The 24,804-nt window shown below is 41.8% G+C and overlaps 1 protein-coding gene across 5 annotated transcripts; it reads right to left on the bottom strand.

Annotated features, from left to right (window-relative positions):
- Positions 1–2,410: 2,410 nt before the first annotated feature.
- MCOLN2 (mucolipin TRP cation channel 2) lies at positions 2,411–24,583 on the bottom strand. Of its 5 annotated transcripts, none has more exons than XM_051624920.1 (15): positions 24,141–24,583; positions 21,724–21,799; positions 20,709–20,868; positions 17,564–17,737; positions 14,030–14,174; positions 13,409–13,496; positions 13,154–13,250; positions 12,580–12,679; positions 11,893–12,008; positions 10,406–10,555; positions 8,919–9,020; positions 8,695–8,817; positions 6,013–6,219; positions 4,240–4,355; positions 2,411–2,976 (listed from the first exon to the last, which is right to left on the bottom strand). In XM_051624920.1, exons 3-15 carry the CDS (start codon positions 20,862–20,864, stop codon positions 2,940–2,942), a joined length of 1,611 nt encoding a protein of 536 aa, XP_051480880.1. In that variant the 5' UTR covers positions 20,865–20,868; positions 21,724–21,799; positions 24,141–24,583; the 3' UTR covers positions 2,411–2,939. The 5 variants fall into 5 exon arrangements, with proteins under 5 accessions (XP_051480880.1, XP_051480884.1, XP_051480882.1 ...); XM_051624924.1 differs by having other exon boundaries at positions 21,724–21,755; XM_051624922.1 differs by lacking the exon at positions 24,141–24,583 and adding an exon at positions 23,888–24,121.
- Positions 24,584–24,804: the final 221 nt, after the last annotated feature.

Raw genomic sequence — 24,804 nt, 5'->3', positions numbered from 1 at the left:
TTTTATTGATAAACCTGAGGATTCTGTCACAAACAATTGTTTATCTGATCAATGGCTTGGGCTGGTCACACTCAACACCCTACTGAATTGGAAAGAAGCTGTTTCAGTCAGAGCTTTGGGGCTTCAGCACCATGGCTCACAGTGCCAAGGGTACAGGATGCACCTCACCTCTAGGGAAGATGGGCACTAGACCTCAGGTGATGAGCCTGTCACACAGTTCATAAAACAAAGTGCTTCCACAAACTGCTATCCTACCTCAGACATCCTTGCAAAAAAAAATAAATAATAAAGAGATAAAAGAAAAAAAATATCCAAGCCCAAGGACTTGCCCTGCCTCAGTCAGGTGTTGGAAGTTCCCAGCCATGGGCAGTCACATCATCTCACAGCCACAAGAGATGCAGAAGTCACACACTCAAGCAACAGCCCTTAGAAACACATGCTGCCCAAAGTATTCATAAGTCCCACCAGGGCAACACACACTGGAACACCTTATATAACTAATTACCTACTAACATAGCATTAATTGTCTGCTTTTTCTAGGTTTCAAGTCTCTAACCTAAGATTCCCCTAAGCACTGGCAGAAGGTAGGCCAGTAAGAAAAATACATTTCCTTTTCAGATGTGCTGAATTTCAGTCCTGTTTACTAGGGGACTAGTTGATTTAGAAAGAGACATTCCAGAAAGCTACCAGTAAAACAGCAGCAAATATGTGAAACACCAGCATCTTGCACATAACAAAGTCAAGACTGGATGCAGTATGAGCCAAGAAACTCCAGAGCCTCAAAGTAGATGCTTAAACATTAATAATTGACTCTTCTGAGTGGAAGGCAGTAATCCTCTGCTGCAGATCATCCAATTAACATCTGTTTGATGAAAAGACAATTAACAGAGACTCTACACTGTAGAGATTTTCTGTATCTGTCTTTTCATCCAGTGACTTCAGAAACTCCAGTTTGCTAGAAGGAGGTGGAAAAAAATCCATCTCCTCTATTTTTTCTGCTGTCCTTTGGGAAAGTATTTACTCACACTTAATTCAATAATCAATTCTTTTATCTCTTGCTCTTCATGTCAAGTTCAGGCTAGTTCACACGACAACGAACTGTTGCATCTTCACAGCTTGGAGGCAATTACTGCCGAGACCACTACGGCTGCACTGGGTTCAGCCCAGTGCAGGCTTCATGGGAGCAGTATTGAAAGTCTCCGTGAGGTGGTACTGTGAACTTGCAATATCTTTGCTCAAGGACAACAAATCAGACTTTCTTATCTAGGGCAGCAGGTAAACATGTAGTTCCATCAACAAGAACACACATTTTGGACAAAGCTATTACTGAGCCCTGCCTTTAACAGTTGAGTTTCTGTTGTCCTTTCTGCCAGCATCAGTGCATGATTTTTCCAAGTTCTAGTCAGTTTCTGACCATTGTTTTCCTACACGATGGTTACCTGCTAGTAAAGACTCCTGGTCCCCTCTAATACTCTTCTTCACACCGGATTTCAAGTGGCTGTAACGCAGTATTTTGAGGTATCTTCCCAAAGAGGATCTTTCAGTTAGTTGGGATATTGTTCCAAGTTTTACTGGCATAATTTCCTTCTTGCCCCAAGTTAAGCTGCCATGCACCATACTCACCCAGGGGCAGCATTTCAAATTGCCTTTGCAATTTGAAACACAAGCAAGCCAGAACTTGCAGAGTCCATCATTAATAATTAAGGATCATATCAAGACCAAGTCCTTGCTAACAGACTCTGAAGTGATTATCTTCTACAGTCAGTTTACTTTCCAGGAGCCAATAGCCTCATTCAGTCAAAGTGGAGCATCTAATATAATAGCCCACCCTCCCCCAGGAGCAGTCAGTTCCACTCGAAGTCTTTGGAAGCACCTGGTAACACCTTTGCAGTACTGGACTGGAAGAGCTTTAAAGCTACCACAAGTGCTCTGTTTTCACTGAAAGAAAAATTCTTGAAAGGTCCAAGTGAAAAACAAAACACAGTACTTTGGGATGGTCATCTGTAAAGACACCTCAACAGTTAACTGAACAAACCAATGCACTTGTTACATATTTTCCTCCACTCATGAAGTTAATTAGGCAAGTCAGATTCCTGGCTCTGATTTTCCCTGAATTTGTCCTCCAGGTTACAGCAATACAACAGTGCAATACTGAAAAAAAACCAAACAAAACCAAACAAACAAAAAACACCAACCACCAGAACAATAACCTTTTTGCCATCCTTCACATGAGGCTTGATACAGAACCTCCAACCATGTAAAAAAGTATTTACCTCTAGTAACAGTATCAAGTAACAAATTGCTTTCCTTTTCAGGAAAGCTGGTAAAGAAAATATTGTGATCTATAAATATTTGATAAAATTATATACAAGAGGGAGAACAGCAATTAATTTGCACTTTTGTGCAGCTCTGTTGTTTCACATAAATTTATTTTAAGGAAATGAATTGGACCAAGTAGAAAATACAGTCTCAATGCTGGATGCATCACTTTAAATGAAAAATTCCCCCCCCTCTCCCTAAGGACTTTTTATTTAATATTTTTTAGTATATAATTATTTTTAAAAATTATTTTCATGTATTTCTTTTTCTTATTAACAACAACAGTTGGTTCAGGGCCACTTTCCTTCCTCTTAGAGGTGATTAGCAAACAGAGCTCCCATGGACACTGCTCAAGAGTCAGCCTTAACGTGACAGAACTTGGGGCAAGTATACAGAGTTCTCCACAGCTCTCCTCCAGATGCAGCTTCTGGGCTCTCCTCCTGGTCAGCCAGCTGATGTCACATTAGCAGCTTTTCTTCCCCCAACACCTCAATTGGTTTAGTCTGTTCACAATAAGGCAGGTCCAGATAGTGGGTTTCGTTGCAATTTGGAGAATTATTGTTCTCCATATAACTATGCTTTCTTTACATGTATTAGTAGTGAATGTCAATGTGTAATCATCAGTTAATAAGTATCAAGTTGTCATCACTCTGTTGTCTGAAAAAAAAAAAAAACACAACAATTTTTCAATCAGCAAGAAATGCATCAAGAAGCAAAAAGCTAAGTGACTTCTGTTCTGTGGTCTCCCATTTCAGCACACTACTCCAATACTTGCACTGAGACAATTAAGCAGAAACAACTATATTAGCAAAAGCTCTACATTTGCACTTCAGCTACCAGGCTTGTGCCCTCAATGTTCTGCAGTAGAAACACACAGTGAAGTGTGTTTATTATGCTCAAGAAGACAAAAGTCTCTTATTCTGCACTATGACTTGGATGTGAAACCTGAAGCTGTACCTGTTTGGAGTTGTTCTTAACTAGTTGGCTTCCAAGTGTCCATAGCAATTGCAGGGATACCTGCCCATCATCATAATCTCACATGCTCCTTTTTCGCTATGAGGTTTCCCTCTGCCAGAGTACATCAAAAGTATAAAGTTGCATTTCACAAAAGCCTCAGTATATAAGTAGACATGTATTCTACTGCTAAAATAGGATTTGTTACACCAGTTGGAATTGAACAAGCGTTCACATTCAGCTCTATTCCTTCTCCCATAGCCTGGCTTCCTTGCACTGTGCCCACAACACTGTGCATAAGCAGGAATTCTTCCACATTGCCTAGGGACAGTGACAAGATCTATCCACTCTCAGTGAGGGATTCAGAGGTGTGTGAGGTTCTCTCAGAACCAGAATTCAAAGAACAGAATTCCAGACCAGCAAGCACCAGGCAAGACGTCAATCTCTCACCAACACCAGCTTAAAAAGCACTACTGCTAAGACCTCCAAAGGCTTGAGTTTGGTGGCAACCAATTAAAAGTGCGTTTCCAATGTTCTGACAAATGCTATTGAACCAGTTTGCCTCACAGAGACAGCACAGATTTGGAATTAAGTACTGGTCCTTAGCTGAAACACATTCTTTTGCTTTCTGCTACTACTCCTAGCTTAGTAGAAAAGCTTTTTAGAAACAGAAGACTTGCAAAACCTTAAGAAACTTCATTTGCTCATGACTCCACGGCAGTTCCACATTATACTCTGCAGTCCTCTCACCAACTTCCACCAGTTTCTGCACGGTATTTTTCATATGAGCAAAAAACTTCAAATACGCATTTAAACTTGGAATTACCACCCCTGCATCATCAGCAGACTAAAGATCTAACACCAAGTCAAGCACAAGAGGAACAACAAAGCCCAAATATTCCTTTGCAGTGAGAAGCTAACTGGTGTACTTTTGAGGAAAATACTCATTAAAAACACCCTACTGACCTCCTACAGCAGCAGATGAATGGCATGGAAGTCTGTTCTTTTCTGTAACCAACACTGCTACGGTCTTTCAGAAATTCATGCAGATCTGTTACTGGAAACCCACTCTGTTGATACTTCTGAAAGAGAAAGCATTTTATTTACAACACACAAGAAGTTAGCAAGCATGAAGTGTTCTAAAATTACTCTACAAAGTGATAGCCAGAACCACACTACTTGGTTCATTTGTTCAGTAGGAAGAAAAAATCCACAACAATCCCATCCTAGAAACACCGCAGACATTGCTGGTGGTGCAAAGCAATTTAAGTGACATGAAATTCATACTACTCACTCTTACATTTTGTTTGCTGCCCATAGGGCCAAGCAAGTACTCTCAAATCATCCTGACATTTATTCTCCCTTGTTCATATCAGCTGCTGTTCTCACAGGCTGCTCTGGGCTCATTTTCCCTAGGAACCCCAATGCTGGATTTGAAGGGGATATGTGGATATTAAGCATTGCCATGCTGAAGAAAGACCCTGGAAAACATCAGTTCAGCACACTGAAATAGGATCATAGAATCACAGAATCATTTAGGTTGGAAAAGACCTGTAAGATCATTGAGTCCAACCATTAACCCTACTCTACCAAGTCCAGCACTGAGCCATATTCCCAAGCACCACATCTAGATATATCTTTCAAAAACATCCAGGGATGGTGACTCAACCACCTCCCTGGGCAGCACATTCCAATGTCTGACAACCCTTTCAGTGAAAAAGTTCTTCCTAATGTCTTGTCTAAACCTCCCCTGGTGCAGCTTGAGGCCATTTTCTCTTGTTCTATCACCAATTACTTGTGAGAAAAGACCAGCACCTATTTACCTCCCTATTGATTCACATGAAGTGCTCAGAGGGAAGAGTAACAGTAAAACACTGTTTCACAGTTCAGACCATCCAATAAACTCAGAAGCAGACAGCTAAGTTCTACTTTGAGAATCTTAGAAAGTGGAGCTCATGCTCAGTCTGGAAGTTGTAGTTCATGTCAAACTGGCCTTATTCTGCTGGCCCGTTTATCTGACAAGAAAGGGAAGAGAACTAAAACACACAATTCATATTGCCTTCTCACTGGTTACTGCAGCTAACAGAAGCATGAAGGAGAGACAGCACCAGAGGAAGGAACAAACATCAGTAACCTCAAACTTCATTTCACTTTCAGCCATTTTATACCGGGAATGGATTGCGCAGTTTTAACTTGAACAAGAAGTCATGGGTCTTTCGGTAGACATATCCTTTTAACCACAGATTTCAAGCAGCCCATTAAGCAAGCCTGGACACCTAAAGGAGTTTGGAGTTACCTGCTTGGCCCTTGCCACACTCCTGCCTAGGGGATAGTTTCTGAGATGCCAGCAAACTCTTCCTGACCTCAGCTTCTGATGCCATGGGAAGAAACACTCACTCCAAATGAGACTTACCTGGCTCTGTGTAACTACACTTATAAATTGACTCTTTCCACTCATCCTTCCACTTAGGCTTCCATTAGCTGTTACCTTTGTAAAGCCAGGTGAAGCAGCAGAAAATACAAAACAGGGACACACACTAAGGATGACTTTCCAAATCAATTATTGCTTAGTCTTTTGGATAACTACCCAGTCATCCTCCCAATTTCACCACAGACTAAGCTAAAACATTTTATAGGTCTCACCCGTCACCATAATTAACACTAGACAATATGGTGTTGAGTGACTAACAAGAAGAAATACAAGACTAATTAGAAGTGTAATAGGAGAGAATGTTTTACCTTTATGGTGTCATAGGAGTCAGTAATGAGGGCAATAAAAAGGCTGAGGATCATGTATATAAAGAGGCTAATGAAGGAGTACAGATACAACCGACTGAACACCCACACCAGCATGCTCTTCTGCTGGATCTGAGCAAATGTTGCAAACATGTCATCACCATTGACCAGAGAAAACAGACACTCTGCCACTGTGTTCAGATCTTCAAACTAGAAAATAATGAAAGCAGATTATTAATAGAATGTGAAGATACATCATTCAGATTAAACAGTAAGTGAGAAGTTTTGGAAAATATTACTTTTGCTTTTATAGAGTTTTACTCCTATCAGAAGAAAAAAAGCCAACCCAGTCAATCAAATGCTACCACACTTTACTTCCTGTATATTCAGACTAAAACATATCAGTACATATCAGTAATAGAACCACGTAGAAATACAGTCTTGGCTAAGTATTGTACATTGACATCAGAAAGAAGATTTATTATCAAGAAATAAACTTGTGATGCTCAAAAACCAAAATGGCCAGTGACTGATCACCACAGAAAATCTGTGTTACTGAGTTTTAAGCTATTTTAGACCTGCAGGAAAATATCACTCTGCCAAAGCACGTATAAAGTGCTTTCACAGAATCTATGCAGTAAGTCCATGGTGGTATGCTGGGAACAGAATCCTTGTTCTCTGGTTACCCAGTTCTGTTGCATTACTGGAATAGGGGTAATTAATCAATACTGTATTAAGACATTAGAAATAGCACATAGCCTTCAGAGCTTGAATGGTCTAAACTAGATTTGTCTCATTATATCATCTACCAGTTATTCAGAAAACCCTGAGTGTAGTTAAACAGTTATAGCTGTACTGTGATGCTACTAAGCACACCCTGGACAGAATCGTGGCTTCATTTCAAGGACATGCTCTGAAATTCTTAACTCCATTACCCCAAGCTGGAACACACTCTGAGGCTAAATTCCATTCAGGACCAGATAAGCACACTCCCAACCATGGCTCCAACTCTCCAAATAACTGGATTTGTTAACTGTACTTTATTGAACTATATGAATTAATGCACAATGCTTTGGTCTAGCGATTATCAATGAAGCAATGTAACTACACTCACTTGAATTGCTATCCTGTATTGAAAACAAGTAGTCAAGAGGCATATGTTCATAAAGAGAGCACACTGTTGCACAGGAACAGCACAGCTGGTCTTACCTATGGCTATTGTTAATATTGTTATTGTTAATATTGTTATTATCACTGTTATTTATTCTAAAAGCTCTCGTGAGACCCAGCAGCACATTTTCTGAGAAGAAGAGGTGCATAGCAAGGGCAATTACTGAGTAGCCCACAAGTTTTGATGCATGGGTACAGAAGAAAACCTGCGAAGGATTGCTCACCTCTAAGTCTCTGGATTGACAGAACACAAAAGGCAGGATTTCCCACTCCCCCTCTTTGGCTGAAGAAGGGGAAAAGCCCATAGAAATATAGAAATACGTATGGTTTTGAGGTAAGGCTTTCAGAATTTTTGAGCACCAAGACCCCTCTCCGTGCAGCCGCAGAGGTGGGAGGGCTCTTCCCTTCTCCCCAGGGCTGCCCGGGAGCCGCGCTACCTGCCTCGGGAGCAGGAAACCTCTGCACAGCCACAGCTGCTCCCCTTGACATTGGTACTTTGCAAGAGGTGACACTTTCATACAGAAGCATATTCCTGGCTACATTTCCTTTTGCTCAGTTAATGTACTTGCTGCAGGGAAGCTACAACAGGCTTTATGCTCTGCTTGTTATAAACAATTGAGCTTCTAGTGTGGCTGAGGATCCCACAGCATCCAGCAACCATGAATAAAAGTATTGCCATCTACTTTAAATATGTGCAGCCTGAATACCTACATTTCTCAAAGGAGAGAATGACATTATGTCAGAGGAATCCAAGATCTGGGGGTGCAAGAAGCTGAAGCAAGCACTGAATAACATGCTTCTGTTCCAACATACACTGTGTGTAACCAAAAATCAAGAATAAGAAGCTGTACATTTATTACCAATTAAAGGACATCTAGAATTTATCACAACAGGAATCTGCCTTTTTTCAAGCTGTCACACAGAGCATGTGCTATGAAAACAAACAGGCTTTGTGGGTTGTTGTTGGTTTTTTTGCTTCTGTTTTGGAATATACAAAGCCTTACTGCCATACCTGGGTTTCAAACAAGAGACTTACCAGGTACACACTGTGACATCAACCTTAAAAAAACAAACAAACGAAGTAAACAAACAAAGAAACCCACAACACACCCACACACAGGAAGCAAAGTAAACAAGACTAGCATTCATCCACCCCTTTGTGAGTCAAGATGTTACATGGCACAGAAAAGTCTTGGAAAAACAAAGTCAGAGTCAAGGAAATTCTCAGAAACGCTAACGATGAACCAATGCCTCTTTAATCCAGCTGAACTGGGATTGCCAGAAGAGGGCGAAAGAGAGAACAGAACAATTTATCTCTAGTCCCCACACAGTGAAAGCAAGAACACAGCTATTTGGTTAAATGGCGCAGGGGACAGGAGGTACACATGGAAGGAGAAACGCTTCATGTTAGAGCTTTTAAACAAAAGCATTAATTTAAGATCTATTTCTCTTGTGACAACTAGGATCTACGCACACAGATATTCCATATCATTAGACCAGGAAAGAAGTACATACCTTTTCATGATAAGGTCCCAGGACAATCCAACCACAGAAAGTATAGCCAAGATAAATCATCCCAGCACAACAACAAAACCTCAGCACTTTGGGCAATGACGCCTGCATAGTTAAAATGAGCACCTACACATCAGGATGGAAGAGAGAAGGATTAGAATTATAAAGCTCTGATTATTAGTGACAAATACATGCTGTAATTGTTGAATGTCTGAGTCCTGCCTTACATTGTAGGTTTGAAAATATCCCAGGTATCTGATGACTCCAACCCAGACAAACAAAGTTGATGTTCCGAGTAAAATGCTGCAGACATCATAACTTGTGAGGTTCTGCGGGATCCAAACAGAGCAGGTAGTCAAGTTACAAAGCAGTAGGTATGCCAGCTTGACAGATATTCAAGTTCCAGAAGCTCAAACAAGCAAAGTAGGGCAGTCCAATACTGAAAGGATGTTGCTACATCACAAAAATCAGACCAAAGTGAACTACAGTTATTTAGCAAGATCATCCAAATGCCATAGTTCTGCAAGTAAAAGCACATCTACATGGATATTCTTGTAGTTTTGCATGAAGAACTAAAGCCTATACCCTGGTTATAACACAGTTTTAATATTAGACTGAATATCTTGCATTTTTTTTTAGTAAAAAAAGGTTAACATATGCTATGCTAGGCAAACAAGCTCTCGTTTGCTGTCTAGTAAAACATGAACTATCATTTAAATTAAAAGGGAGCCTCAGGACTACAGCCCTTCCCATGCTACATGCATTTACAGCCCTGAACAGGCTGACAGCTGTTTGGAGCCTGAATATCATTATTACCACCAGTGAAGTTTATAGCCAGTTGTGCTTGTTTTTTTACTTCAGAAGGCTAGAACTGGTTGCAAGACACCCATCTAGGTCAAGATTTTCTACCCTTATTCCCCCAGCTTGCCGTACAGCTGCAGATTCTCAAGTGCTTCCTCTGAAAGTCACTCTGGGCATCTGCCCTTTGAGCCTCAGTACACATGAAGCAGGAGCAGCACACTACGTACCCTGTTTTATCCCAGAATCCAAAGTTTTGTGAACACATGAATTGCTGACATACAGCTCTACTGAAGAAAAAAAACCCAACAAAACAAACAAACAAAACACAAAAAAAAAAAACCCTGAAGAGCTGCCAGCTGGAAAAAGCACATTGATTTCAGCAAATCCAGACTTGGAAGTCAAGGACCAGCAAGTCACACTGTCTGTGCGTGTGTTTTGGACAGGCCAGGAAAGCAGGCTGTAAAAGCCACATTTCCAGTCCCATAAGCCATCAAAATCCGTGTTTTACCCGAGAAGATAACTCTTGGTTTCCCTCTGCTGTATGTACTACTATTTCTTACACAAAAAACACAACTCAAGTTGTTTTGGTTTTGTTGCTTGATTTTTGTTTGTTTGTTCTTGTTAGGAACCTCCCACTGATCCCTCCCCACCAGGGATTAGGGGACTCTGCACTGTGGAAATAAGATGTTTAAACAGCTTACATTGTCTTACTGAAAGACTGAGGAAAAGGGCCAGAAACCAGTTACCAGTCAAACCAGCACTAAGAAACTAAGAAGTAAGAACTAGCAAATGTAAACAAACAAGATAACTAGTGACTGTGATAGCTCACTTTCATTTTTCCTTCCCCAGGTTAAAACACATTACACATGGTTGCAACAAGATTAATATTTTATCTGAAATATTAAACTCTCACCTTGGCTTTTATTTCCATTTTTAGGACTGACCCAATGATTGTCATCACATCACTTATAATTACCAGGACATACCATCCATTTATGAACTCCAGGCGATCAGCATGACAAACATGACGCTTATATTTCTCCAGGAAGAAGTTCACAAATCTCTGTTGACAAGCATTTAGATGTTTAGTTACAGGTCACCTTAGACGAAAAATGTTTAGATGCCCCAGTAGCATAGCAGTCCTCAAGTTTCACATACACCCTTTTGCTATAGTATTTGCTGGAATAATTGCTTACAAGTCATTATCAATGGCAATAAATAGAGAATTAAAATTTAAGATTGGTTCATGCCAGTTAAACCAGCTTTCCACAGAACAGCTGACTTCATAACCCATCTCCACTAGCCTAGCCACAGCTTGTTATCACTTTTTTAGCCCCCTTCACAAAAGTTTCTGTCCACTTCTAACAGAGCAAGGCCACCCAACTAAAGGACTGAAAAACAGAATTAGTAACTCTAATACAATTATAAGGCAAGAGCTCTCAGTTGCTCTTTTTGCTCATGAATGAATGCTGTTGTCCCTGTTCCTGACACCAGTTTGTCAATGTCTTTGCTGAAGTGTGTCCTGCCTAGTCTTGTTTACAAGCTACAATAAGGATATATTGAACAAGATAAACAAGTATCTGTGCTTTCATACCCTACCTATCCTGAACTCTTTTTTCAGCCCCCATAACCTACATGCTTGTAAAGTCTGCATGCATTAATAGTTATAAGCTGGCACACCTCAGGGCCCAGCTTGTGTTTCTGCATCAGTATTTGGACCAGAAGAGGCGAGTCCATTTACGTGAAGCTCTGCAAGCAGCCTGAGATGAAGTCAGACAGGGCCAACCTCAGTCTGCAAAGAAGGGCAAGTGAGGAAGAAGGTGACAGCAGCTGGTGATGAGGTATTATGGAGGCAGAAGTAGGAAAGAAGAACTGAAAAAGGGTGTTTCCAGCCTCAGAAAGACCAAAAAACCCAGCCAGAGTTGGCTTATATGCTGTGTTTTACATTTTCTCCAGTTAGAGATGGCTTAGAGAGATGTTCATTAAAACATTTGTTTATGACAAGTCCTCTACAGGAATTCTACTCTGAAGCCAGGGAAGGAAGAATTCCTAATTTGAAGGTGCAGGATGTGTGGGCTGTTAGCAGCAGAAAGACTCAGAAGGGTACGGGTTTTTTTGCATCAAATTCTGGTGGGGGGGAAAAAAAAGAAAAGTCTTTCTTTTGCTCTCATGAGAGACAACATACTTCCTGTTATAGCACTACAACGACAGAAGTAAAAACCCATTCAGCTAGCAACTGTTCATCACAGACATCTACACGTCCTTCCTAGAGATAGAGATACAGCAAAAGAGCAACATCCTGCAACAGATATACTACCCGATATTTCAAAACATAACACTTGACAGGACTAGCAGCAAGCAAGACAAAATAAGCATTGAAATGATGAGCACTGTACTCACTTTTTGCAGTCTCAAGGCAAGAACAATGGATCGTGTGCAGAGGATGAGAGAAGCAAGACAACTTAAAATGACAAATCCATCAAAGACTAGAATATACTGTGTGTTTTTCTGAAGAACTGTGAAGAGTCAAAGGGAAGCAGAGTTAATCTTTTCACATCTCTCTGAGCACCAATTGTTAGTGTCACGTATTTTGCATTTGCATACTTTCACCCTATCAATAGATGGATTATCAAGAAATATTCTTTCTGCAACTATGGAGATTGGGCCACAAGAGCAAACAGCATGTTCAAGTTCTTCAAAATAAAAGCAAAAATGGGTATATTAACACAACTGTCCCCTTTTTGCACTAAGTTCATCTGTCTGCACTCCAACAGTGTCACAACTACACAGTCTAGAAGAAATGCAGAGTTTGGCCCATACCAACATTATTAAATCAAAAGAAAAAAATCCCACCTAACTTTTCATTCCATGACCTGCAATCAGAAACTTGTTTGATTTCTGAACTGTATTATTTTCATCCACAGGTTTATAAACAACCATGTGAACCCAAATCAGGTGTTTTCCTTGACTTACTCATATGAATTGATGAACAGGATGGGGAATGCCTTGCTATATAGACTGTTACAGAGCAAGGAAAATGATGGTAGAAGATGTGTAACACTGTCAACACAAGTGCACCATACTTACCAGAGCCAAATATGTGCCAGTCCTTACATTCTTGAATATCAGTGTCACTATCAAAATAGATTTTGATCTTTCCACTGTGGGCTCTATTATTGAAAGTTATCTGGAAAAACAAGAGGACATCAGAAACAAGACTAACAAAATGTCAATCCATAAAAAAAAAAAAAAAAAGAAAAAAGCTTGGTAAGTGCTTTTATATAATAAGACATTAAAATGTGTTGGTCAGGTAAGCTTTAAGAAAACTGTTACCCTAAGTGTTGGTGTAGATGTGACTTGAGAACATGTCACTTACAGCATAAAAAGCAATATTGCAAGAAGCTCAACTTCAAGTTTAACCTTTAGAAGAATAACAATTACTTGACTCCTTCTCAGGTTAAGTTACTAGCTGGAATATGATACAAAACAATATTGTCCCATGGGACTCTGTTTCAGCAACCTTTGGGAAGAAGGGGCAAGGGCCAAGACATGCTCAACTACTTTTCCCTTTCAGTTTAAATATGAGGATGATGACTTCCTCTTAGCTTAAGTGCTTGTTATGTATACAGTGCTGGAAGTACCATACCCCCTATTCACTTACAGTATTCTGAAACGCATAGCAGTCAGGCAGCTCACGGGCATGGATTGTCTGCAGGGCAATGCCTTTCAGCTTGAAGGAGATTTCAACCTGTATAAGCCTGAGTGTTTAGAAAAGTGCATGAATATATATAAAAATACACACAAAAACACACACATACACAAAGCAAGGAACCTGCACAACTCAGAATCCACCATACTCATATGAAAGCTAAAACCAGAACACACACACACACACACACCCCCGCCGCCACTTTACCTGTAAAATTCAAGATTGAAAAAAGAGGAGTTCAGCTTCAGTTCAGCCTTCTTACCAGCTAGCTCCTGTGGCTTAAAAAAGATACATTCTGGGAGGAGAAGAGGAAAAGCTGTGATCTTGAAAACTTCACATAAAAAGCATCATAAAACTGAGATAATCAAGTTGAATGGCAAGTCCTAATCAGGCAAAACATTGATTCTGAGCAAAGCTATCCATAGAAAGGCCCAGCTAGTGGAATCAAAAACAGGTTCATGTAGTAAATCTTAAGAGGCTAACAGCTAGGACTCAGCTCTGAGAGGTGGTAAGGACAACCAACCAATGAAGGTACAGAGTGACCGGCATCCAGAATTCTGTATTTGAACCTTCTGCACGAAGGGCAGTGGAACGAAAAAAAGCCAACAACAAACTAAACCACAACACACCGCCCCCCCCCCGCAATGGGAATAACAGCAGTTGAAAGGAGCTTCACTAGTACTTAAAAATCAAAAGGAAAATAGGCTAAAGACAAGTTAGTGTTCCTATGATTGCCACATTAAAAGCTATTGGTTTTAAACTCTACCGATTTAGCATCAGAATATAAGTACTCCACAGCAAGACATTTTTAGCACAAAGATACTATACCTGTTTCAGTAGAAACATCTATGTTCAGTGTACCATTGGAAGGAAGCATTGTGCCTTTCTTGTACTGCTGCTTACAGATTTTTAAACCTGATCCTCCATGTTCATAACCAAGTGTCCCAAGGGATATGCTCTTTAATTGCTTGTACTAGTTTAAAAACAAAACAGAAGCAGAAGTTACAGAGACAGTCGTCCGTTCTGCATTAGATAGCAACTCAACGTCACGTGTATCAATATGGCTTTTTACACTAATAAAAAAAATCTTTACTTTCCCATAACGTCTGTAAATTGAGACTGAATGTCTTATGGAAAGCTAAGAAGGCTGCTGGCCACTAATTAGTAGTGATTGGCATCTTCATGACACAGTAACTGGGTACCTCATACCTACTGGGCTGCCTGCAAACCATCACCCATGTGCCACACACAAGCCAGCAGACAGCTTTTAATTAGTTGCCTGGCAGCAACTTCAATGCAATATTGCTACTAACCACACACACTTCAGGGATACCTTGTGTATTTATCTCATTAAGGTGTTAGTTTTCACACCACTTGAATCTTGATTGCTTTACATACAATCCAAGTCATAGCTCTTATCAAATCCAACCGAAGAGTACAACCAAAGCTGTTCCCTGGGTGACTACAACGAGGGAAGCCATGTGTTCACTATATAACTGGCAACCGAGGAACGTACACAGAGCTTGGGCAGCCTCCAGAAGTAATTTAACCTGCCTGCTTTACACAAGCACAGAAGCAACTGAAAACATGCTTGTGAAGAAGGTACTTTCTTTTTCACTCATACTAAATACAGCACAATTTGCCTTCTTCCTATGTTAAGATATGCTTGAAAACAAGGACTAAAGAGGAAGCCTATAAAGCTATGCCAAGCCAAGCACTGCCCATGCATGGATCAGCCCTGAGTACCACCAAAGAACTCCATTCAAAGCACAACCTCTCCTGACTTGCCTTCCACACGTCCTTGGTGTCTGCTGGAAGCAAGATATAAGCTCTGGTCCTTGGAGTAACAACTTCCAGCCCTGCCCAAGCAAGGCAAACTCCTGGGACACTGCTCTACCCTGCCAGCTGAGAACACTAATGACTAACTGAACACAGCTGTCTGCCAGCTCAGCTTAACACCAGCTAACATTGCCCAAGAGAAGCTAGATAGACCCCTGGCCCTTGGAGGAAGGAGACATAAACATCTAGCAGTTCCTTAGTTTTTATCATTACCTCACCTAAGGAAAGAGCTGGGGCAGTGTACAGAACTGGGCTGCTCTGGAAGAGGCCTGAAGTAAATAAATGTGGGAAGTCAGTCAAGGCTTTCCATTTCTTAAAAAAAAAATCAGCTGGCTTTGATACAGATAAGACCCTATTCCCCTTAAATACAAGATCTTATAATGTATCATTCAGTGCCATCCTATCTCCTCCTTCCTATGGGCATTATGGCTACGAGTCCACTGCGTGAAGTACAAAGTCCCGAGTGGACAACCACACACTCCATGTCCAAAAGAACTGTAACAGAAACCATCACATTTCCATCCAAAGCTCTGCCTTGCAGTGCTGCTTTAACTCCTCACAGCTGAGCCTGCAACAAGTTTAGACAGCCTGGGAGAAAAGCACAGCCTCTGCACCCTGTCAGAATGTTATCTTAAACTAAGGAAGCCAAGTCTGACTAAGGCAGGTCAAGTGAGTGGAAACAGTAGTTAGTCACAACCCCACATCCCTCTGAGGACACCTCCAGATCGCTGCATCTAACAGCCACCGCTTTGTTCACATGTGTTTTCAGGCTCTGCCCTCCTGACAGCCTAACATGTGGCTCTGGGTTACTCACACACCACTTTCCAAAATGCTAGAAAACACTAAAAGCAAAATTCCCATTTACACATTTTTAAGTCAGAGCAGCCAGAAGAACATCCTGGTCCTCCAGACTGCTGCAGGCAGGGTACAAGCTTAACAACTCCACATAGCTTCTTTGTAATAGAAGCTTCCAAATTGGACCCAGGAGAAGAATAAGGAAAAACTGTACACTATTTCAAGCTGAATGCCTTTTTTTTTTTTTTCAGTGTGAAAATATCACAATAGCACATTATACAAAGCCTATTACCATCTTCTTTAATATCGTATCCTTCTGCTTGCCCCACACCTGCAACCCCCCCAACCATGCAATTCAAAATCAAACTCAAAATAACAAAACCTATGGTCTCTAGCTGCCCATCTCAAAACAAAAAAAGCATTGCTGGCTTGCCTCTTCCTAGAAACCATGCTTTAAAAAACAAAAAGTGAGATAGCCTAAAAAAAAGCAACACCAGTCATAGAGTTAACCTGTAGGCACACATTTTTAACTCTTCCATGTGATGAAAAAAGCCTCAGGAACACCACAGAACACCAAAGAACCCAGATTACACATTTAAATCTCCTTAAAGGATATGTCTATTATACAACACAGATGTTATAAAGTAACCTTTTTCTGGTGCCTGTATCACACATTGGCTCATTCTTGAGGATATAAAGCTATTATTTCTCTACTGTCTTCTATATGGACTTCACCTCAGTCTTAGTGCCTACAAAAGAAGGAAAGTGAGACAAAGCAAGCAAGGAAGGAAAAAAGCACAGTTCATAGCAGAAATAGTGTCAATATTGAGAGTTCAAAGGAAGACTGAGAAAACTACTTCGACACTCATTTAACACACCAGGAGTGAGAGTCTTGGCTTTGTCCAGCATGTTTCACCTGTTGATGGCTCTGCTATATCCTAGAAGTGGCTGAGGAGCAGCAAGCTCCCACCAGTGTATGTTTAAGCAGCAGGTATACACAGCCTTTGCACCACTGCAACTGCAGGACATAACTGACAGCAGCAAAACTGTTTTAAACCTAAGCATTAGAGATGATGCTCCAAGGTTGGGGAAAATGAAAGGTGGTTTAAAGCCACTTTCTGTTCATCCCATGTGAGCCATTTCTGGGCTTATCTTCACCCACAAACACAAGAGACATTTCATTTTACACACATTCATCTCCTGACTTTGATATATTAATATGAAACACAAAAATGTTTACTGAATTTTCATCCTAGATTTATTCACTTTTCTCCCATGATTGTAAAGGGACTGTTCTTTAAAATACAATCCCCACCCAGGGTGAGTGCACCTACATTCCTGGAAGTACCATATTCCCCATTTTGATGCCTCTGGCACTCACTACAAAGCTGCAATTCAGCACAGCTGTAAGCACAAATTTTTTCAACACCAAGCATAGGTATATTCAAGCACATGCCTCTTCAAAGTAAGATCTCAAAAAGGTTCCAGTTCATGCAAGATGACTGATTTTCAAACTTTCTGGATTTCAAAACTACACACTGAGTAGAATTTTGGCTTAGATTTTTCTCCAAGGGACAAAAACACCAACATCTACACATTAAATTCAGGATACCCCACCTATGATGATTCATTGAAGAACTAAAAATGGAGATAGAAAACCAGAACCTCAACAGCAGTTTATATCTGTATCTTCAGCTTTAACACTGTTCATTATTAACACATGCTTACCTGATTAATAACATAAAAAATGCTATCATAAGCATCCTGTTGTGTGTATATACTGCAGCTGTAGTCATCTTCATCGATTCCAGAATAGCCTTTTAGGAATAGGTGTTTAAAAGCAATAGTGTTTTCCTCTTTGAATGAGACCACCAACTGGTTACTCAAACCAAAAAAAATAAGCTGACAAGAGAAAAACAAACAAACAAATTCAGACTTTGAACACAAGTCAAGCAGCAGCCTTTTGGAAACAGCTTCGAATTCTATTAAATACAGAACATTGCTGTAACCCTGTACAATAGAAGCAAAGAATCTGTTAACTACTGCCATAAGACTACTGAAGTCAAGGTTACCACATGTAGGGTAAGAGAAACAGAAGCCAAAGTCTCCCACTGATTCTAAAACTCATAGTGCAGCAGCCAAACAGAAAGCTAGATCACTGCCATCTTCCACACATGCTGGACCAACAACTCAAACTGGAATTTGTCAAAATTTTTGTTGAGGATACAAATGGCAGAAGAGCTAACCTACAGGCACAGCCTGCTACCCCAGAAATGCCGTGCTCTACTATGGGACAAATTCCTGCACCTTCTTCCTACCTCTGGCACCGCACAGAATTAGAGCAACACTATGAGGGACCCCACAGCAACAAAACGCATCACCTGCCTGTCACAGGTGCTGGTTAAGGAGGCAGCAGCAGAGTTACTACTACTTTGTGTTGTCCTACCATTGGAATGCTCCTGTTCCCACAACCACCAAGGAAAAAATAGAAATCAAGCCTAGGAGCTGAAAAAACAAGAAACAATTAGTTTCTTCACAGGCATAGTAGCAAGAGGATATCCCAAGCCCCAAATATCTGATTCTTTATCCTAGGTTTAAAACACTTACTAACAGCAAGTGTGAATCTGTTGCATTACTGTGTGGAGTTTCCAAGCTCCACAAGAAAGTGGAAGCAGAGAAGAAGTAAGAGTGATAAATTGCAAGCAAAAGAACTGTGAACTTGGAAATCCCCCAAAGCAAACAGCCAGGCTCCACTAAATCCCTTCATTCAAAACAATGGAAACTGGAAAGTACACTAATTTTTTTTCCCCTCCCTTCACTGGAATATGTCATCTTTTATCCTAGACAGTAATTGCTTAGATCTGGGCCAAGCTGAAAGAATACATGGAGAAGGACTAGTGCAAGACTGTTTAAATTCTAAATCAAGTACTTACATCTTCAGTTAACTGGAAAAAAAATAATTAAAAAAAATAAATCACCTAGTGTTACAAATAAATCTGCAGCACTTCAGTATCTAAAAAATCAGGGATGTTCCAGATGCAATCACACTCAGCAAGGTTTCCTCAGGGGACTCCCTAGGGGATTTCAGCACAGAGCTGCAGTAAAACTGACTCCCCACACTAGAACCAACACTTCTTGGGCAGCTCAGTCAGGCACAGACACCCCAGCTGCTGCTGCCCCACACTGAAGAAGCCACGTATGTCATGACTAACAGGTCAGCATCACATAGAAGCAGTCAGGAGGAGACTTAACTTATTCCTAGGTTATCCTTCAAGACCCTTGCCCTCACTCTGAAACACGGAGATGTTTGTTGAACCTGTACATTTACTAGTAGCTCACATTTGAGATCTCCCTGCAGAGGAGCAATGCATTTTTCTTTAGTAATTCTATTTCGCTTTTTGTGCCCACTACCTGTCTGGCATCTGAGCAAGACCCAGGGCTGCAAGAAAAAATTAAAGCAGCAACCCAGAAAATCTTGTGGCCTTTGAAAGCCAAGCAGCAGAGCACCCCTTCTGCTCACAAAGGATAGTGGACACTCGAGCAGCAGACAGAAGAATTACCCATTAAGTGACTCCCCCAAGAATTTAAGTCAGTAGGTTAGGATAGATTGGAAGTATTGTACTTCTTGAGAGCCATGTGAAGTGGTATTTTGTCTAATTAATCACATACAACTGCCCTGTCTTTGAGGGAAGTGCAATACCCCACATCTGAGGTGCAGCTGCCAGTGAAGTAAGATGGGGCAACTCGTCCTCTTGGCTTATGCTGGGCTCACCCCGCCCCGTCCCCTCCTCCCCCCACCTGAAAACACTCCCTGTTCTCAGAAGCTCCAACACCACAGGCAGCAGTTGTGCCAGCTCTAGTGTAAATGGCCTATTTCAGCCAGCCTTGCTTGGACAGACTGCCCACTGCCCCTGCTCCCGGTGGCCGTGAGGTCTGTCAGGACTCGGGCACAACACGGCAGCTGGGGCTGGATCCTGTGCCAGAGAGGCAGAGAGCCTGGGGTGTCCTTCCAGCAGGAAAACAAACAGCAGGAGCGGTCAATAAAACACAGAGACACATAAGCTGGGGTTACACTTCATTCCAGCCGGCATGTCAAACACAAATCCTGCAACTCAGCATGTTTTTAGGAGCTGTACTTGCAAAGTGTCCCATGTCAGAGTCCTGCATTTCAAAGGTCCAGAAAACTCATTTCTACTTATGTATGTGTCCCGTTTTGCTTCCCTCAACCCCAGTCACCACTGAAGTGGACTGTAGATTAACCAACTACACTGTGACACCAGTGCAGTTGAAGAACCACCCTCTTCTCTGCCTCCACCTACCCAGGTACCTGGTGGTTTGAAACGCATTGGCTGATGACTGATGCACAGAGCACATCCAATCCTGTAGCCAAGTCATCCTCATCATCACCAGAGACAGCAGCACTTTCACACTCACATGTACATTTCAAGTTACTGACTAGATTTCAAGAAATATCACTTTTGAAACAGCCCAGTGAAACTGCCATCTGTGATGGTAACAGGAAGCACAACATGGAGCAGTGCTCTGACAGCAAGCCCAAAGACAGCCCTGGATTTAGGGGGGAAAGTAATTTGCTTTAAAAGTGTTATCTTGAAAACAAAAAATTAATCTTAAAATCTTAAAAAGCAAAATACCTGGTCAAATACTGCCCCAGTACCTTCAGAAGGCTTTTGTAATTTAGTTTCTGTTATTCTTCCCCCTCAACACACCTTTCATAGTATTTTTTTCTTTCTAGACTGAAGCAGGAAGTTCAAGTCAGTAGCAAATATCCAGGCATGGCAAAGGCCCAGAACTACAGACCTGTTTCTCCTGCACATCATTGCTACCCTAAGTGTAAATACAGAGGAAGAATTACCTGTGTAGTAACCATAAGTATCTTCAAAATCTGCAAAGCCAGCTTCCATGGTATTTGACGTCTTGCTCTGTATTTTTCACAAGGGTTCATGAAGTAAAACTTCAAATCCTCTTTCAGAGTCATCTCTTTTAGATCTAAATCTGACTGAGCCATCATATTTCTGCCATAAATAAAAAGTTAATTAGAAACAAACACACACTTTAGCAAACAATTTCCTCATATTGCAGTTTCACCTCAGCACCACATGACATAAATGGTCTGTAGCAGTTTTTGCTTTATTCCACAGCAAAAAGAAATACATTCCTATGATCACATCATTAAAAAAAACATTCTATCACATTAGATTATCAAAACACAACATTTACACAACTATTTATCAAGAAGTAAGCACTAAATAAGAGTATCTGTAATATGAATAGAAAGCCTACATTTATCTCTTTTATTAAAACTAAATATTTGAATAGGGCCACTGTTAACACATTTCACTGAATAACTCTCATTCTACCACCAGAAAAAAAGGTGTCTTAAAGACTAAACAACCAGAGCAGGCTTCATAGCATGCTTCTGTTATTAACATGCAGCTTTAAGGACTAAACTCATAGGTATTTATTTATTTAAATATCTGGGCATGTACAAATCAGAAAAACAAGCACAGAGGACCGTTGTTGTAGGTGTCTTAAATCACTCTGAGTTTCTCCCTCTCAGCTGAATGGGACACTGAAAACCTTTCCCTTTTCCTAAACTTTTTAACCCTCTTTTCCAGTACTTTCAGAACTTTCCTACTTCACACAGAGATCAGAAGTAAACTTTTTTTTTTTTTAACTCCCTCCATAAGTTAAGACAGAGCAATCATTTCTGAAACTGACTACATAAGTTGATTATCAGTCCCATTAACCAGGCAGAAAATAACCCTCCATGTTCCAAATTTTATAAAGGATAACATTTGCTCTGAATGTCAAAATCGAAAGCATCATTTGCAAGTTTTCAGAAGCATTCTTTCTTCTGTAGTCCTTACCTGTCTGAAGTGTATGGGTATTTAAGCCCAAACTGTAGATCACAAAACACATTGATTTGTTAGAAGCAGCTATCTCCTAAGAAGAGAAATTAGGAACTAAAAAACACTGTAAAGTTGACACTGTCAGGTTTCCTCCTAGAGGAAGTGAAAAAAACCAACAAAAATGCTTTTAACATAAGAAGCTCAAAGGTTATCTTTATTACACAGCCTTAAATCAATCATTCATGAAGATGATGGGAGAGAGGCTGATTTTTGAGACAGGAAGGTTTTTGAGAAAAATTGTGGCATATATCCCTATTTAAATTTAAAATAAAAACTTACTAGACTAGTTTTAATAAATGTTTAAGATACAAAAATCTGGAAAATTTTAAATGAAACTTACAGAAAAGCATGATAATAATTGCAGCTGCAAGCATTGTCTAAGGAAACAAGTACACACATACATACTTCAATTCTGCACTGACACACAAAGACATCACTATTTCTGTACCAGCTTCTCCCAAATGGGCAGCAGCAGTTGTGTGGGTACACAGTGAACAAGACCAAACCCAGATAAAAATCATAGGAGTAGATGGAAAAGAAAGTCTAAACAAAGCAGCTTTAAACTGGATCTGGTCAAGATTCAAAGTAAGATTTAAGGTAAGAACCACTCCAAGACTTCAGCAAAATTCTTCCCTAAGCTTCCAGTAAAAGCACATCTGAAGTGACAGATCTTTACATTCAAACTGCCAACCCTATAAGAGACACTATTTCATTTAATGTTCAAATAAATACCACAGAAGCCATGGTGGGTTTTCCAAAGTTGTCTTCCAAGCCCCTGCAGCTATTCTAAAAACTTGATGATGACTAATAACAATACTTTCACTTTTACACAACCCTCACTTAACTCCAATGACTAGGAATTATTTTCACTACTATCTTTAGCTTCCTTTATTAACTAGCTGTAGAGAATGTGAGCAGGAAATGCATCCAAGGAAAGCAACATCATTTTTCAGCCTAAGAGGACGAGATGAGATTCAAGCCTATATCACTCCTGGGCTTTGTCTTTCAATAAAGAACAAGCATTCTCTGGTGTAATATACACAAAAAGTTCATTGGGCAATAGGTGAAATACAGCATTTTCAAATCCATTCATTTCTAGAGTGATTCAAAACGCCATCCAAGAAGCTGCATTAAGTCTGGACAACTAGAATCTTCAAACGAAGTACTAAAAAAGTTAAAAGTTCCTAGTGACTAATAGTGACTTATTGCATTTAAAATAAACCATCTAGTTCCACCAGATGCTTATTAGCCTAATATTCTAAAAAAGTCCAAACAAAGGACCTTGCTCAAAAGAGAGTAACAAACCCGATCAATTCAGACATAGAAGTGTTACAGTTTCCATGGTATGTTTTGTAAAGCAAGTCCTGTGAATGAAGACTAATTCTACTATGTGTGTTTAAATGCATATCTAAGTGTTACTGTCATGCATCACGAATAAAATTGTTACTAATTCAATCCTAAAGCTGCATCATGCTGTACCTAGCAGGACAATCCGTTGTTCAGATAATGTTTTATAAAGAGGGACTTCAAAGCTCCGGGGTCTGCTGAAGAGAGAGGTTTCAGCAGTAACAACGACCATTTACGACTACCTGTTTATGAAATAAGCATTGACTCTGCAGCTCTTCACCTAGCAGGAACAGCACCATTGAATCAAGTAGCTAAAAAGCTACAAAGCACAGAGCCACTTCTTCTTTATTAAAATGCCCATTTTTGTACTTAAAAAAGAAGAAGAAAAAAAAAAAAAACACAAAACATTAAGTGCAGGAGCACTGCTAACACTGTCCGTCAGAGGTCCGCATCAGGAACATTATCTTCCTGAGATTTAGACCTGAAAGAACTATTCATAGGGGGAAAGCAGAGAAAAGAGGAGAAAAAACCAAGCAAGCCCAGCTGCACCTTCATGACCTTTAACTCCGCTCACAACGCGCCCAGCACGTCTCAGGATAACAAGCCCCAAGAAGCTGACAAAAAGCCCTCCTTTTGCAGAGCTGCCAGCGCTACCAGGCGCTGCGGGAGGAGCAGCGGCACCGCCAGAGCGGGGCGATGCAAGGGACCCCGCGACCCCTCTTCCCCCTCCGGACAGCCCGGGCAGCCGAGGGGCTGCTGAGGCGGGAGCACCCACCTTGTGCGCCGGGCTGAGAACCCGAGCCCGCAGCAGCCGCTCCGCCTGCTCGACAGCCGCTCCCGGGCGCTGCTCCCCGGGCCGGTGCAGAGGGGCGCGCCCGCTATCGCGGGCCCGCACGGCGCCCTGCCCCGCACAGCGACCGGGGCCCGCCCCGGGGCGCCCCGCTCCTCCCGCAGCCCCGCGCGAAGGGGCGCCCGGAGCCCCCGTCCCGCCCTGCGGGCAGCGCCGTGTCCGGCCCCGTCCCACTCACCCGCTGCCGGCCCGTCCGCCGGGCAGGCACTTGAGGGGGATCTCCATGGGGCCGCGGGGCTCGGCCGCTGCCCGCGCAGGGCAGCCCGGGGCCGCGGACGGAGAAGCCGGCGCCGCGACCCAAGCGCCCCGTCCCGCCCCGGCAGCCGCACCGCCTTTATGCGGGCCCGGCGCGGGAAGGAGGGCGTCCCGCCGCCCACGGCCCTGCGCCCGCCCGGGCGGGCCCTGCTCCCGCCGCTGCTGCCGCCCTCCCGCACAGCCAGGTCACCGGCGCCCCGGCGCTTGATAAGTGCAGCGCGGCTGGGGACGTGGGGTGGTAGGCAGGGAGGCAACACACAAGGCAGGCTGTGGGGTTAGATTAGCTATTGCAGAGCTGGTCGGTTTGTAGCGGTGAAGGCGCTTGGTTCTTCTGGGGATGTGGTTTAATGCGGGTACTCCGTGTCAGAGTGTTCAAAACAGAAAGCAAACCTCCAAGAGGCTCCGGTGCAACCGTGAGCTCTCAACCTGCCCACAGGGGGCAGTGGGCGGACCGGGGGTGGGCAGTGTGGGACTTGTGTAATGCTCTCAGGTGATGCTGCGCTTGGTTACAGTCACACTGATTAGAGGAGAAGGAACAAAAGCCCAGACAAACATCCGTGTGCAGTTACTCAAAACTAACTGCAATA

Source organism: Apus apus, chromosome 7 (assembly GCF_020740795.1).
Source record: "Apus apus isolate bApuApu2 chromosome 7, bApuApu2.pri.cur, whole genome shotgun sequence".
Classification (NCBI taxonomy): domain Eukaryota; kingdom Metazoa; phylum Chordata; class Aves; order Apodiformes; family Apodidae; genus Apus; species Apus apus.
This window is presented reverse-complemented; position numbering and strand designations above follow the sequence as displayed.

Coding starts and splice junctions, on each gene's coding strand:
- MCOLN2 (XM_051624919.1), bottom strand. CDS start 24,187: ATGGAGATCCCCCTCAAGTGCCTGCCCGGCGGACGGGCCGGCAGCGG. Junction 13,497..14,029: donor AGATGTTTCTACTGAAACAG/GTATAGTATCTT, acceptor TTCTCCTCCCAG/AATGTATCTTTTTTAAGCCA. Junction 10,556..11,892: donor TTGCCTTGAGACTGCAAAAA/GTGAGTACAGTG, acceptor GCTTGTCAACAG/AGATTTGTGAACTTCTTCCT.